The 14,373-nt window shown below is 50.1% G+C and overlaps 1 protein-coding gene across 1 annotated transcript in view; it reads left to right on the top strand.

Moving 5' to 3' along the window:
- GRK5 (G protein-coupled receptor kinase 5) overlaps positions 1-14,373 on the top strand; it is a 221,123-nt gene that overhangs the window by 152,545 nt on the left and 54,205 nt on the right. The window contains exon 3 of the mRNA XM_082673361.1: positions 5,906-6,018. Coding sequence (XP_082529487.1) covers positions 5,906-6,018 — 113 coding nt within the window. The remainder of the gene's footprint in view (positions 1-5,905; positions 6,019-14,373) is intronic.

The raw sequence follows: 14,373 nt of genomic DNA on the forward strand, positions 1-14,373 counted from the left end.
TGCGATCTACCCTCTTAATAATTTTTAAGTGCACAATACAGTGTTGTTAACTACAGACACAGTGTTGTACAGCAGATGTCTAGAACTTAATCATCTTGCATAACTGAAACTCTATATCCATTGGACAGTAGCTCCCAATTTCCCCCACCCCCAATCCCTGGCAACCACTGTTTTACTGTTTCTATGAGTTTGACTATTTTATTCAAAAATTTTTTTCTTTTTTTTTTTTGGCCACAACACGCGGCTTGCGGGATATTCCCCAACCAGGGATTAAACCCATGCCACTGCAGTGAAAACCCGGAATCCTGACCACTAGGCTACCAGGGAAGTCCAAGTTTGACTCTTTTACATACCTCATAAAGGTGGCGTCATGCAGAATTTGCCCTTCTGTGACAGGCTTATTTCAATTAGCATAGTGTCATCAAGACTAACGCATGTTGTCACGTGACATGATTTCCTTCCTTTTTAAGACTGAATAACATTCCACTGTATGTATATACCACATTTTAAAAATCCATTCATTGGTCAATGGACATTTACGTTTGTTGCCACATCTTGGCTGTTACGAATAGTGTCGCAGTGAACATGGGAGTACTAATACCTCTTTGAAATACTGATTTTAATTCTTTTGGATAAATACCCAGCAGTGGAATTGCTGGATCGTATTAATTTTTTGAGGAACCTCCGTATACTTGAAGCCGTTCTTGAAGCTTTCCTGCAGTGGTTGCAGATCTAGCCCTGAATTCTTGCCCTAACACACTTGTCCTAGGCTCGTCCCTGCCCTGTGGCTTCTCCCTGCCCCTCTCTCCAGCCTCTGGCCCTATTTCTCTGGCTTTGACCTTCTCCTCCTTCCCCAGCACTCAGTCTCTCCCCTGCTGACAATTTGCATTGCCTTTGGCGAGCCCATCACTCCCATTCGCATGCGCCAGCGAGCCCTCCCCTGGGCACCTCCCCTGGGCACCTCCCCTGAAACCCATCCAAACCAGGAGAGCAGTGTGTGTGCCCCTGCAGCCGGGGCATTTCTGGCAGCCCTGCGTGTGCAGCTTTGTTTGTGGCTGCCCTGCCCAGCCCTGTCTGTGAATGTGCCTCCCTCCTGCCTGGGCTGGTAAGCAAACTGCTGGGACAAAGACAAAGCCTGCGGAGCCTGTCTCCTTTAAGGGGTGCCCCTCCCACCCCCCTGCGACAGGGCCTGGAATGAAGTGCCCAGAAGGGGCTCAGCCAGTGTCTGTGAACTTGCTAAGGGGACGTTGGTTCTGTCTGAGGCATGGCAGGAGTTCGGTGTGCTGCGGGAAGGAGTGGCAGTCCTGTCTTCCTGGGCCAGCCGTGGGCGTGCTTGGGAGGCGTCAAGCCCTCGAAGAAGCAAACGACATGTGGTTTCCTTAAAGCCAGTTCAGTTCGGCTTCTCACCAAAGCAGGATCACAACCACAGGGGCTGCGCCCTCCCTGCCCAAAGGCCAGGGCTTGAACCACAGGTGGGAATGGCTCCCAAACCAGTGACCTCCTCCGTAAATGTCTCAGGCTCGTGACTTCCACCCCATTTTTGTCCACCTTCCCATGCACTGCACTTGAATCATTTGTACTCTAAAATTATTGATGCCCCAGTGGGACAGTGAATGCATTCCAGTCTCCTTGGCCTTGGAGTCCAGCCCTTTCCTGTCTGAGCCCAGCTGCCTCTCCAGCACATCTGCCCCCCATCCTCCTGGGTGCTGGTGGGCCCTAGCCCTCCCTGGGGCAGCCTGCCCCTTGATCCAGGGCACTATAAGTTCAGAGCTTATAATGGGCTTTCTGGACCCCCTTTTCCATCACCTTCCTCTGGACATGCTTCAGTTTTGTGTCCACCAGACCAATGTTACTGCAGCCAAGGTCAAATGTCACATCACAAAGACCACACCCCTATTCTTGGTCTCAGCTGACCGCCAGCTGTTAACTCCAAGCCTGTTTCTGGATCATTAACCTGCCAATGGGTATGAGGTGTGTCTCCTCCCACCCACTTATCCACAACCCCCCCCAGGTGTTCAATTCAATAAGAGAGTCTGAAAATTGAAGGAACCTTCTAGTATCAAAAAGCAAGAGACCTTGGAACAGAGTTTGTTGAATGAATGAAGGATCCAAAAGAATAAGGCTAGAATGATTTGATGATTGGTGAATACTTTGGGGGCAGGGAGCCTGATGCCCCTCATATCTTACATAACGACAGACTCTTTCTGGCTTGGAAGGCAAGATCAATGAAGGATGTGGCCAGAAGCAGGATTTTCACATTCAGAAGAGCTGGTGTGTATGTTTGTGTGTAGACCGTGCATGTGTGCCTGTGTACACAGCATCCCAGGGGCCTCCCAGCCTGAGAGAGAGATTCAGAGACAGGGAGAGCCCTGCCCCTCTGTGTTGGGTACTCCTCCCCACTAACCCAAACAGGACACCCTTGGGAGACGGGCTGTGGGCAGGGCACTTCCAAGCTGTATTTCTACAGCATGGCTGGCTTCCTTAGAAACCGACTAGAAAGGATCTGCTCTGAAGATGTATTACAGAGCAACTTGTGCTTTCAATTTCAGTGTCCTCTGACTTTCCCGAAGTGACCTGCCCCTCAGACTTGCCCTTGACGCATTAAGAACTTTGAATCTGCGCCTTTTCCTGTCACCTTGGTCAAATCCCAAATTCACATTCTTTCTTCTGTGGCCTCGTTCTCCATTTCTAAAGGAATTGCAGACTTTGCACTTTGATTTTAGTGGTGGTGGTGCTTCCTCAGAGGATAAGCCCATTTATCTTTATTTAAAGCTGAGAAGCCATCCAAATAGATGATTACTGATCCTCTTCTTTCTTCCTGGGCTTCCAACGCATGGCTTTCTTGCCTGGGATCCTCTGTACAGCTGGGAGAGGCACAGAACTGAGGTGCTGACAGCTTGTGTTGGAATCACATGGTGTTTACTGTGCTGTGAGTTTATAACGGCTTTGTTTCCATACTGACAGCACACGCCATATGGAGAGAAAAAATCCTGTCAGATGAACCCTTGAGGAATCACAATATGGTACATGAAATCTCATAATTGCTTTTGGAAATGGGGGAGGGCCCCTTGCTCAAATCACATAAGCAATGTGGCGCTCTCTGCCATAATTGAATAAAACGGGAGTTTCACACAAGGTAATTTCCTTTGTTCTGTGTTTGTGCTGGGGAAGCTCAGCTGACTGGGGAAGGACAGGGAAGTTTGTTTTCCTCTCCTTGGGGGATCAGGCTGAGTGGGAGGTGGTGAGAACGCAGGCTGTGTCTGTAGGGCATCGTGCTAACAGGTGCGGGCTCCAGACCTGTCACCCTCCTGGCTCCCTCCAACCCAGACTCCCTCCTGTGGCTGATGACAACTTGACATTTTATTACTGTCACTTGGGATCTTGTCTGCTCACCTCCCCACACACCCCCTTTCCAACAGAATCCAAGATCGCTGAGGGCTGGGACCATGTCCCATTCCCCCCACTCCCGACCCCCACCAATCCTGGCACACAATGAGGTGAGTTAAATGCTTGTTGGAGTGGCTATTCCCGAACAATCTGTGCATGGAAAGGTAAGCTGAGTTAAGGCAATAGTTCAAGGCTAGTTTCAGCCCCCAAACCAGTTGAGGAGCGGGCCAAGGGGAGACTTGCAAGGTGCCTCATCCACTTGACCGAAGTATCCTCTCAAGAGAGAATGAGAAATTTGTGAGTGCCTTCTGATACAAGGTGTACTTACCACTGGTGGATTCCTACAAAAACCATTCTTGCCCTCAAGCAGTTTACCCATGAAAGGAGAAATGGGCTATAAAACTCTCCAGCCCCAGTCAGTTGTTCTTTCAGTTGCAAGAGACAAAAACCCAACACCAACTGGCTTAAGCAAAGACAGATGGCTAAAGGTGCAGGCACTGGGCGGGCCTCAGTAGGCTGCCTTTCTGGGACTCCTGTGATATTCACAGCTCCAGGCTTCTCTTCCTCACTCAGCTGTCCTTCCCTTGCACTGGCTTCATTCTCCATGGGCTCTTGCTGGTGGGAAAGACAGTTGTGGCAACTCTTGGCTGACCAGTCCTAAGGCCTTGTCATCCCAGAGAGGAACAAGTGTCTTTTCTGGAAGTTCTACCAAAAACCCTGGAAGGACTCTAAGGCCCCCTGGGTCACCTGCCCTGAACCAATCATTGTGGCCATGAAACAGAGGGCTCTGATTGGCCAGGACTGAGTCACGTGCCCACCCCTGGGGCTTGGGAGGAGTTGCTCCCTTAGGACCCTATGATGGTATTTTACAGACTTACAGAGAGGAGGTTCCCCAAAGGAAGGGAGATGGAACAGACCAAAATCCCCACTTCCATGATGATAACAGATGGCGTTTATTAAGCAATTCCTTTGTGCCAGGCTCTCACTGCTCCTAAGAGATAGTACGATGACTGTTCCTGGTTTACAGATGAGGAAACTGAGGGATAATGTGTCAGGTCAGTTGCCCTGGGGCACACAGGCAGTGAGTAGTGAGGCTGGGATCTGAATCTGAGTTTAGCTCCAGAGCCCTTCCTTGCTCACAGCCACCACCCTCCCTACAAGTAATGGCTGTACCTCTGTGGATAAACTCTTTGGGTATGAAAATGAGTGGGCGTGATGGTTCTGTTCCTGTCTCCTTGTTTTCCGTATCTCCAGGGGGCGGTTCCTGGCTCCTCTACAGTTGGCAAGGATACAGTCATTCCATCCTCCCAGGTAGCTCTTCTAACTGAGGTCTGCCTCACCCTCTTCCTGGTTTCCCCACGAAGTCACCTGAGTTTTCCTGGTGCAGCCACAAAATCAAAGGGCTAATTTTCAGTGCTCTGGAGGGTCTGAGGCAACAAGTCTCAGCCAGACCTTTGAGCATCTTTCTGCCCAGAGAAAGCCTCTTGCAGAGTCATTGCAGGAAGAAGCAGAAGGGACCCTCCCATCTTACCTCCAACATGCATCTTCATTATCAAGAGGAAGAGTAAGGCCCAGAGAGGGCAAGTGTGTTGCTTGAAGTCACACAGCAGGTCATTAGCTAGAACCCTGGTCTCTAGGCCTCTGTGCTTTGAGTCTTGCACTGTTATTTCCTCTTCAGAACTCTCTTGGCTACTGAGTGGCTGAGGTCTGGTCACATCCTGTCTCTGTGCCTCTAGCTCCTCAGCTGGAAAATACAGGGTTTTCATAGTTTGAAGCATTCTAAGACTGGGCTTTGCTCCAATTGGGCAAATATGAAATTTTGTTTACTGTATTCATTAGAATATTTGAATTACAAGTCATTTTAAAGTTTTTTCAAATTGCCCTAAATAATGCTCATAAATAAGCCTTTCAGATGTGGTTTGGACTGCAGGCATAGTGTGATCCAGAGGTTCATAACTTCACCAGAGCACCTACTCATAATTTTCCCAGCTCTGACTTCCTCTGTCTGTCAACCTTATCCTCCCAGCAGCTTGTTGTGTGGTGTCAAGAACACTGCAGCAGACCCTGGCCTCACACCCATGCACCCCAGTACCAGAGGAGGAGGGAGCACCTTGGCTTAGCGTGCCCAGGCGACGTCTGTGGTTCGTGCTGATTTTACTGGCTTGGGTTACATGCCCACCACCCTTATCCAGTCAGTCCCTGTAACCACGGAATGTGACATGCGGATCAGGCAGTCAGGGGCAGAGCCTTAGTCCCCAGAGCTGCTAGCATCTCCGTACAGAAATCAGGACACTGGAAAGGGAGTGGGCTGGGGAGTAGAGGCAAGGTCATAACTGGCTCCTCTTTCTACACTGACCTTGACTCTTCTGAGTCTGCAGAGCCTGGAGGTGGATAAAGGGTCCTGGGAGTTTGCCAATCACCTTGCTCCATCTGTCTGAGGCAAGAACCCAGGTGTGGGTTGGTGGCTCTGTCTGGCCCTTTCTGGGGTCTCACCATATTCTTCTTTTCTTACCTCTAGAGAGAGATTACTGCAGTTTATGTGACAAGCAGCCAATTGGGAGGCTGCTTTTCCGGCAGTTCTGCGAAACCAGACCTGGGCTGGAGTCTTACATTCAGTTCCTGGACTCAGTGGTAAGTCCCTTCGCTGGGGGGAAGAGCCCTTTGGTCCTTTGTGATCAGCGATCGTTTTTGTCCAAAGGAAAAGATAGACCACGTGGCTTACGTGGATACAGAACAAACTTGTTGCTTAAGAGACTGCCGGTGCAGACTCGTCTCCAGGTCACCACCTGCTGCATGACCTGCGGGGCCAGCTCCCACTCTGGGCCTCGGTTGCCGCTGCTTTAACACGAGGTTCTGTCAGTTCTCTGATTCTGGGAGCCTGGGTTATTGTGAAGTAGTACCTAGGAAGTTGGGTGGTTTTCCCAACACCCCAAGGTGTTGGATTCCCAGGCCCCTTCTTCCAGCTGAGAACCCGTTTTCTAAAATTCCAAAGCTTGTGTTTCTTTGTGTGCTTGTTTACTGTCTGCTTCCCCACTAGAATGCAAGCTCCCTGAGGCCAGGGCCCTGGGCTTCCAGTTCACCTCTGCCTGGCATTGTGCCCAGCCCATACCGGCATTCAGTAAACGTTTGTGGGAGGAACACGTGTTGGCCATTTCAAGGCAATCTGACAGCTGCTGGCTGCGCTGCGCTGGCTGCTGGCATACACAGCTGTGACTGACACCACGGGGACTTCCTTCAGATGTACTGGTCGTTCATTTGTTTAACAAATGCTATATTACTCACCCATAAAAAAGAATGAAATCATGCCATTTGCAGCAACATGGATGGACCTAGAGATGATCATACTAAGTGAAGTAGGTCAGAGAAAGATAAATATCATATGATATCACTTATACGTGGAATGTAAAAAAATAATACAAATGAACTTATTTACAAAACAAAAATAGACTTGCAGACGTAGAAAACAAACTTAAGGTTACTGAAGGGGAAAGGGAGGGGAAGGGATAAATTGGGAATTTGGGATTAACAGATACACAGTACTATATATAAAACAGATAAACAACAAGGACCTACTGTATAGCACAGGGAACTATATTTAATACCTTGTAATAACCTATAATGGAAAAGAATCTGAAAAAGAATATATATGTGTGCATATATATAACTGAATCATTTTGCTATATGCCTGAAACGTAAATCGCCTATACGTCAATTTAAAAAAAAACCGAAAAACAAATGCTGATTGACCTGTGTGGGCTTTTAGGACAGGACGTAGGAACGCACAGGAGTTCCTCAACACTTGCTTAGGAGGACAGGACACCTCAGCCTGGCCTACTGCCCTTTGGGTGTCTGTCCAAGGAAGGTAGAGAAGGAGTGGGGAGGTGAAAGATGAATCACGGTCAGTCGTGAAAGGATGGGGTCATTTGGGCCCCCCCTTTCCAAGGCAGGGGGCCAAGGTGCTGTTGTTTCCTAGAGGCCCTAATGCCATCATTGGCTGCAGCCATCCTGACCTCCAGCTTGGTGTGGGGGACAGCCCTATGGGGCCCAACCTTCTGTGTCTGCTTCAGGGTCTCAAGGTGGATCTCTAGACCCACTGGCCAAACTGTCCCCTGAACTTCTCCACCGGAAGTCACATGGGCCCCTTGAAGTCATCCTTAACAAACTCAGTACCCTCCCCCAGCTCCCCACGGCTACCAGCCCTGACATGTTCCCTATTCCAGTGACCAGCACGCCTCCATCACCCACCCCTGAAATCTTTGCATTGTTCTTGACCCCTGCCTCTCGTCATTCCTCACCCAACCGGATCAAGGACCATGTACCTGGCTCCTGACTCCTCCTAGCCCAGTTCCCTTCCCTCTACAACCTCTCTCCTGGTCTCCACGCAGGCTCTCGCATGACGCATACAAGTGATTACCATAGATCTCAACCTCAGCTGAGCAGTAGAAACACCTGGGGAGCCTTAAAAAGGATACCAATGCCTGAGCTGAAGCCCAGACTCATTAATTTCAATCTCTGGGGATGGGGCCTGGTATTTTCATAACGTTTTATTATGGAAAATTTCAAACTATAAAAAGTAAAAGTCTACAGAATAGCATAATGAACCCCCATGCACCCTGCTCCAACAGTTATGGGTTCAAGGCCAACCTTGTTTCACCCACATCCTCCCCTCCGGCACATTTTGCAGCTGACCTCACTTATGTCATTGTATCTGTGAACATGTCAGCATGTATATCTAAATGATGACGGCTCTTCAACCAAAAAACCACAATACCATTATCACAGCTAAAAAAAATAATTTATTACTCTCATCACATAATCAGTGTTAATAATCAAATATCATCAGCGTTCAAATTTCTGATATTCTCATGCTTTCTGTAAATGCATGTCTTAACAGTTTATAACCCTCTCCAAGAGTGTCCCACAGTCTGAGTGTTGTGTTCTCACCCCCATGTGTCGTTTAATAAGTTCCTCTGTATTTCTTGTAAATTGCTCATTGAATCTAGAAACTTGGTCAGATTTAGTTTCAATCTGGTGGTGGTAGGGGACTGACTTCATAAGTGGTTTCAGGCTCTTCTGCTAGGGGACTTTTTAAAAAAATATTTATTTTATTTTTGGCTGTGTCAGGTCTTAGCTGCGGCACACAGGATCCTTCATTGTGGCGTGTGGGCTCCTCGTTGCGGTGCGCTGGCTTCTCTCTAGTTGCGGCACGCGGGCTTAGTTGCCCCGCCGCATGTAGGATCCTAGTTCCCAGACCAGGGATCCAACCCGTGTCCCCTGCATTGGAAGATAGATTCCTAACCACTGTGCCGCCAGGGAAGTCCCTGCTGATTCCTAACCACTGCACCACCAGGAAAGTCCCTGCTAGGGGACGTATAATATTTGGTGTCTGTCTTTTTGAGATGGCAGCAGCCATAGATATTCAATACCCAAATCTATTGATTAATTAGGGGTTGTGACATGGCGACATTCTGTCATTCCTTCTTCATTTGCTAACTGGGAAACACTTCCTTTCAATTACTGTTTGGTTACCCAATGGTAAAGTTCATATAGGAATTGCTTGATTCTTTCCCCATGTTTATGTTTTCAAAGTACCAAATTGGTTCACTAGCATCCTCCAATGATAAACATGGGGCATTTTGATGCATTGGTGCTCCGTGGTTTCATTGTTGGTCTGTGGAGCCCTTCAGGTTGGCTTTTGGGCCCTTGAGAGGACCCCAGTGGTCATTGGCAGCCTCCTTGCTGTCTGGTGTGATGCAGTGTTCCGGTCTCATCTTGTTTGTTTCCTGCCCTCCACCTAGAGTTTGTCATTTCTCCAAGAAGCCCTGGTTCCTTTTACTGGGCAATGGTACTTAGAGACTACAGTTTGGTACTAGGGGTGTTCATTACCTCCCACTGGATTGGCCACTGTTTGTAGCAGACATTGGCAGTTTTCACATCTCTCAGGACTGTACTGTGTGTATGTCCAGAGTTGGGAAACACTGACATCCAGAGAGAAGTCCAAGTTCTGAGGCTGCCCTCCTAGACCTTCCACCAGCAGGCCCCTGCCCACCCAGGCTTTGACTGGCCAGGCTGGTTAAAGCCTGTCAGCCCCGACTCCCTCCCTCTCACTACTCGAAATGCCTCCCGGGCCCCCTCTGCCTGGTGAGTGCCAGCTCATCCCCCTGCACTCTGCTCTCAGAAGCGTTCCCCATCCGCCCTCTCTCCCCACGTGCCCTCTGCTCCAGGCCTCGACACACACCTGAGCCTCACACACCTGAGCCTCATTACTGCGCGGTGCTGGCAGAATGGCGCATCGGGGAGGGGGTGCAGACCCCTGAGACAGACCTTGAGGCAATGCTGGTGCCACCTCAGCTGCCAGGGAGACCGTGGGCAGGTGCTTGACCCCTCTGTGCCCCATATCTCATCTGTAAGCGGGGCCGTAGTTGTACCTGATGGTGGTGGACGTGTTGAGGAGAGATTGAATGAGTTCACGCCACTCAGGGCAGTGTCCGGCATGTCACAGACGCCTGATGAATGTAGCCAGTAGGGCTCTATTTGTGTGCCTTTCTCCTCCACTAACTGGAAGTCTCTGGGTGGCACAGACATAGCTCATCATCTCTGAATCCTCACAACACTGAATCTGACAGGTGATCAATGCTCAGGACTCACTGGGAGCTGGTGTCCATGGCTGGAGTGGAGGGAGCCAGGGCAGAGGGGTCTAGGAGAGGTGACAACCATCCAAGACCTTGTGCCATTAGAGAACTCTGACTTTGAGTGAAGCAGGGGAGCCACTGGAGGGTTTGGAGCAGAGCAATGCCATGGTCTGATTTAGGTTTTTAAAGGATCCCTCTGGCTCCTGTGTTGGGAAAAGGCTATGGGGGGGGGCAAGGGTCAGAGTGGGGAGCTCTGATGGGTGAGAGCGGGTAGTTGCTCAAGCCAGGGTGGAAGCAGCCGGCCGTGGTGACAAGTGGTAGGATTGGGGGCATGTTTTGAACCAGAGCTCACAGTATTTTCTGATGCCCTGGGGGTGAGAGAGAAGAGTTGGTGATGACTTCAGAGTGTTGACCTGAACCAGTGGAAGGATGGAATGCGGGTAGGGCTGTGGGAGGTTGGTTTGTGGGGAGGTCAGGATCTTCACCTGGGGCACACTCAGCTTCTGACGTCTACCAGATGGCCCAGTGGAGATGTCCATGTGGAGGTGGGTGTCAGAATCCAGAGTTTGTGAGAGTGGTCTGGGCTGGAAATAGCAGATTGGGAGTTGTCAGCATGTAGCTGGTACTTGGAGCCACGGGCTGGATGAGCTCACCAAGGAGGTGAACGTGGATGGAGGAGCTGAGGATCAAAGTCTGAGCCCTGGACAAAGGCTCCTCCCCATTTGGAAAAGATGAGGCATCGGCAGCTTTGGGACCTGTCTGGGGAGTCGATGAGGCAGGGCAGGGCAAGGCTAAACCCAGGAGCCAGTGGAATTTTCCAGCCACGTGTCTTATTAGACGTTTATAGTCAGTTTGAAAAGAAGAAGGAAAAAAAATCCAGTGGATGCCTATTTTCATTCTGGTCCTGCAGACGTTCTCTTTTGCTGGGCCTGTACCAAGATCTCTCTTTTGGAAAGGAAATGTGAGTCTGGCTCCCTGTGTCGACGCGTCAGATGCTCCTTACATATGCCTTAACGCCGCCGCCCCTCAGGAGAGGCTCACCCCATCCCCTCGCGTTTCTGTCTGCATCTCTGGGAATTAGCAAGGCCTTTCATTGCCCATCCTGACGTGTCAAATGAACAGGCTTTGGAACACCTCTTTTACGCATGAAGACTTTACTGAGTTTTCCAAGGCTGGCGCAAGGCTCGTCTGAAATACCTTTTTTCTTGCATCCTGACTGGAACTCCGAGGAGGGAGGAGGTGGCGGCATCCTTGGTGTTGCACGCCGCTCCAGTGCCCCTGGCTCAGTCACAGCCATACACACCGCTCCCACCTCTGTGCTGAATTTCTACCAAGTGGAGTTTTTTAAAACTAACCCGTCTTCCTCGGCTCTGACGTAGCCCCCAGGAAAGGCTGCTCCCCTGCACAGTCCTGAAGACGGAGTTTCTCGAGTCAAGCAGAAGACATCGGCTGTTTTAAAATGGGGCCTGGGTGATTTGGGGGCAGCAGAGCTGTTTGTGCATCATTCAGCAGACTGCAGGGGCAATTCGGCCCTTAGTCTTGGTTGTCGAGCAGCTTCTGGGAGCCTGAGAAGGACTCCCCCATTGCCCTCCCTTGCAGGGAAATGGAGTCAGTGACCCAAGTCAAGGCCTTGAGTAGATTTGGCTTCTGGAGGGCCAAGAAGATTTGCCTAGCGGGTCAGGGGATTGGAAGGGCTTCCAGGCTCATGTCAACCTCCACAGGCCAATAGGGTCTGGCCATGGACCTCTTAAAGACTGACGTACTTCTCTAAATTGTTTTCTGGGAGCCTTGATGGCATCTCAGCTCATTTGGAACCCTCCCGTCCCCAAGCGTGGGTGCAACTTAAAGTTTTCAGGTCTCTTCTCTTTGGGATTAGGGGAGGTTTGGCAGATACTCAACCAGATTTACTCAACACACATTTATGAGATGTCTCCAATGTGTCACACTCTGTTCTAGCAGTTGGAAACTACAGAGTGAGCAGGAGAAGTAAGTTCCTGCCCTCATGGAGCTTGCTTTCTGATTAAATGCAAGATTGAAAAAGAAAGAAAGAGCATTTTTTAATGAACTAAGAGATACTAGCTATAAGTTCAGACACCTGTCAAGTATTTGTTATCTATTGCTGGGTAAGAAATTACCTAAAACTTAACAGCTTGAAGCAACAATAAACATTTATCATCTCATAGTTTCTATGGGTCAAGGATTTGGAAGTGGTTAACTGAGGTGCTACTGGCTTATGGTCTCTCTAAAGGTTACATCAAGATATTGGCTGGGGCTGCAGTCATCTGAAAGCTTGATCTGTTTCCACGCTTGCACACATGGCTGGCAGGTTGGTGCTGGATGTTGGCTGGAGGCCTCAGCTGTCTTCCATGGGAGACTCTCCATGGACTGCTTGAGTGTCCTCACAACATGGCTGGCTTTCCCCAGAGCACGTGATCCAAGAGAGCATGGTAGAAGCTGCAGTGTCTTTTGTAACCTGGTCTCAGAGGTTCCATACTGCCATATCCCTGATACTGTAGTGGTTACGGGGGTTAGCCCTCTGTTCAGTATGGAGAGAACCTTCTCAAGAACATGAATAGCAGGATGTGAGGATTATTAAAGTGTGCATTTTGGAGACTGGCAACTACAAATATGACTGACTACAAATGGACTACAAATGGAGTCTCACATCAGGAAATGCTAAAAGTCACTCTAGCCCAGAACTATGGCATGTGAAATTAGTGGGCTATCACCTGGTTTCAGATATGTCTGGTTATCCTGGAATTTTGTTGTAAAATGAATTGAAATGCCTCACCAGCGGAACTAAATATTCTGCTTCTCTTATTTTTGAATCATACCCAGTATTTATTTTTGTCTTTCTATCACTGCTGTGATCTCCCAAAAGAGGGAGGGTGGAGGGTGGTAATCATTCTTCAGGTGGACATAAAGACCCTCAGAGCAGTTGGTAAAGCCTGGGAGCAGGGTCATCTTGAAAAAGTACCACTTGTAAAAAAAGTAGGTTCATATACTGGACATCTGTGGGATTGTCCAGTCTCCTGGGTGTCCCACCTGTACTCCCAGACAACATGGCTGTCGTAGAAGCTGCCATGTTCTTAATGCTGCTGCCTGAAAACCACAGCTGATTGGAGCAGGGATGAGTCTGTGAGCCAGTGCAGATCAATGAGTCCTTTCTCTGGGGTTTATAGATTTGAGGGGAAGTCCTTCTCTGGTAGAGGAGGCTTAGAATAAAAAAAACCTGGCTGCTAGGTTTTGTACCACTGGCGCAAGCCAGGCAGCACTGAGGGAGAATGAGGCCAACACACACAGACACACACACACACGCACACGCGCACCCCTGGTGAGAGTGGGCTCCAGAAGTGCTCATGTCCCTGGTTCCTGGTGCTCTGGGCCAGGCTGCATTTCCATTTTCCCCACAATTTGGTTGTTCAACCCATCCTTGGATTCCAGGAGCCCAGAGAATACGGTTTTGCCTGAATTAGGCTAGGTTGGGATTCTTTTCACTTAGAATTGAAAGAGTAACAGGGAGAGCCAAAGACCTTTGCACGGTGGCCTTATGAGCATGGGAGGGAGTAAGGACAGAGAAATAACTCCAGGGGCTGCAGGAGGAGGACCAGCTGGGCGGTGCGGGGGTGGCACAGAGCCACTCCGGGCGGAGGCTCTCTGAATGATGGGCACACAGCAGGTGAGAGCACAGCCCCTCTGTGCTCTCTGACAGCGGCTGGTAAATCTGTCACCTCCCGCCGACCCCTGCCCCGAGAGAGGGTCAGCACCCTTTCCTCCTAACTTCTTTTCTGAGTTTGCCTCCGCCAAGATATGTCTCTCAAGCTGGTGGCCGTGGTGCCGCCCCCTTGGGGTCACTCCTACCATTCTGTCTGTACCCCGCGTGGCCAGGGGTCCTCTCCTTCCTCCCTTCTTTCTCTGGGCCCATCCCATTGAAACCTGGGCCATGGAATCCCTTCCTGACCCAGGCCCGAGGGCTCCTCACATGGCGGCCAGAGACCAGAGAACACTCTGTCTGCCCAGGTGGGCACAGGCTGTGGAACTGACCAGGCCCATCTGATGCTGGGGCCCCGGGGGGACACCCCCATCTGCAGTCTCACCCCCATTCTTCATTCTCGCTGGGGGCGCTGGGAGGGGGTAGGCGATGCCAGCCATCTGAAGGATTGTTCAGGCATCAGTGAGGGGCCTGGCCGGAGATGGATGGCTCGCTCATGTGTGAATGAACTAGAGTTTAATGAGGACGGTTGACAGAGTGCTGGGCAGAGCAGGGAAAGCAGTACTGGCTGATGTACACACCTGCAGCTCTGCAGGGACAGGGGAGGGGCCGATACAGGAAGGAGTGGGAGAAGGCAGCTGC

The sequence above is a fragment of the Grampus griseus genome (genome assembly GCF_964374135.1).
Source record: "Grampus griseus genome assembly, chromosome: 16".
In the NCBI taxonomy this organism is placed as follows: Eukaryota; Metazoa; Chordata; class Mammalia; order Artiodactyla; family Delphinidae; genus Grampus; species Grampus griseus.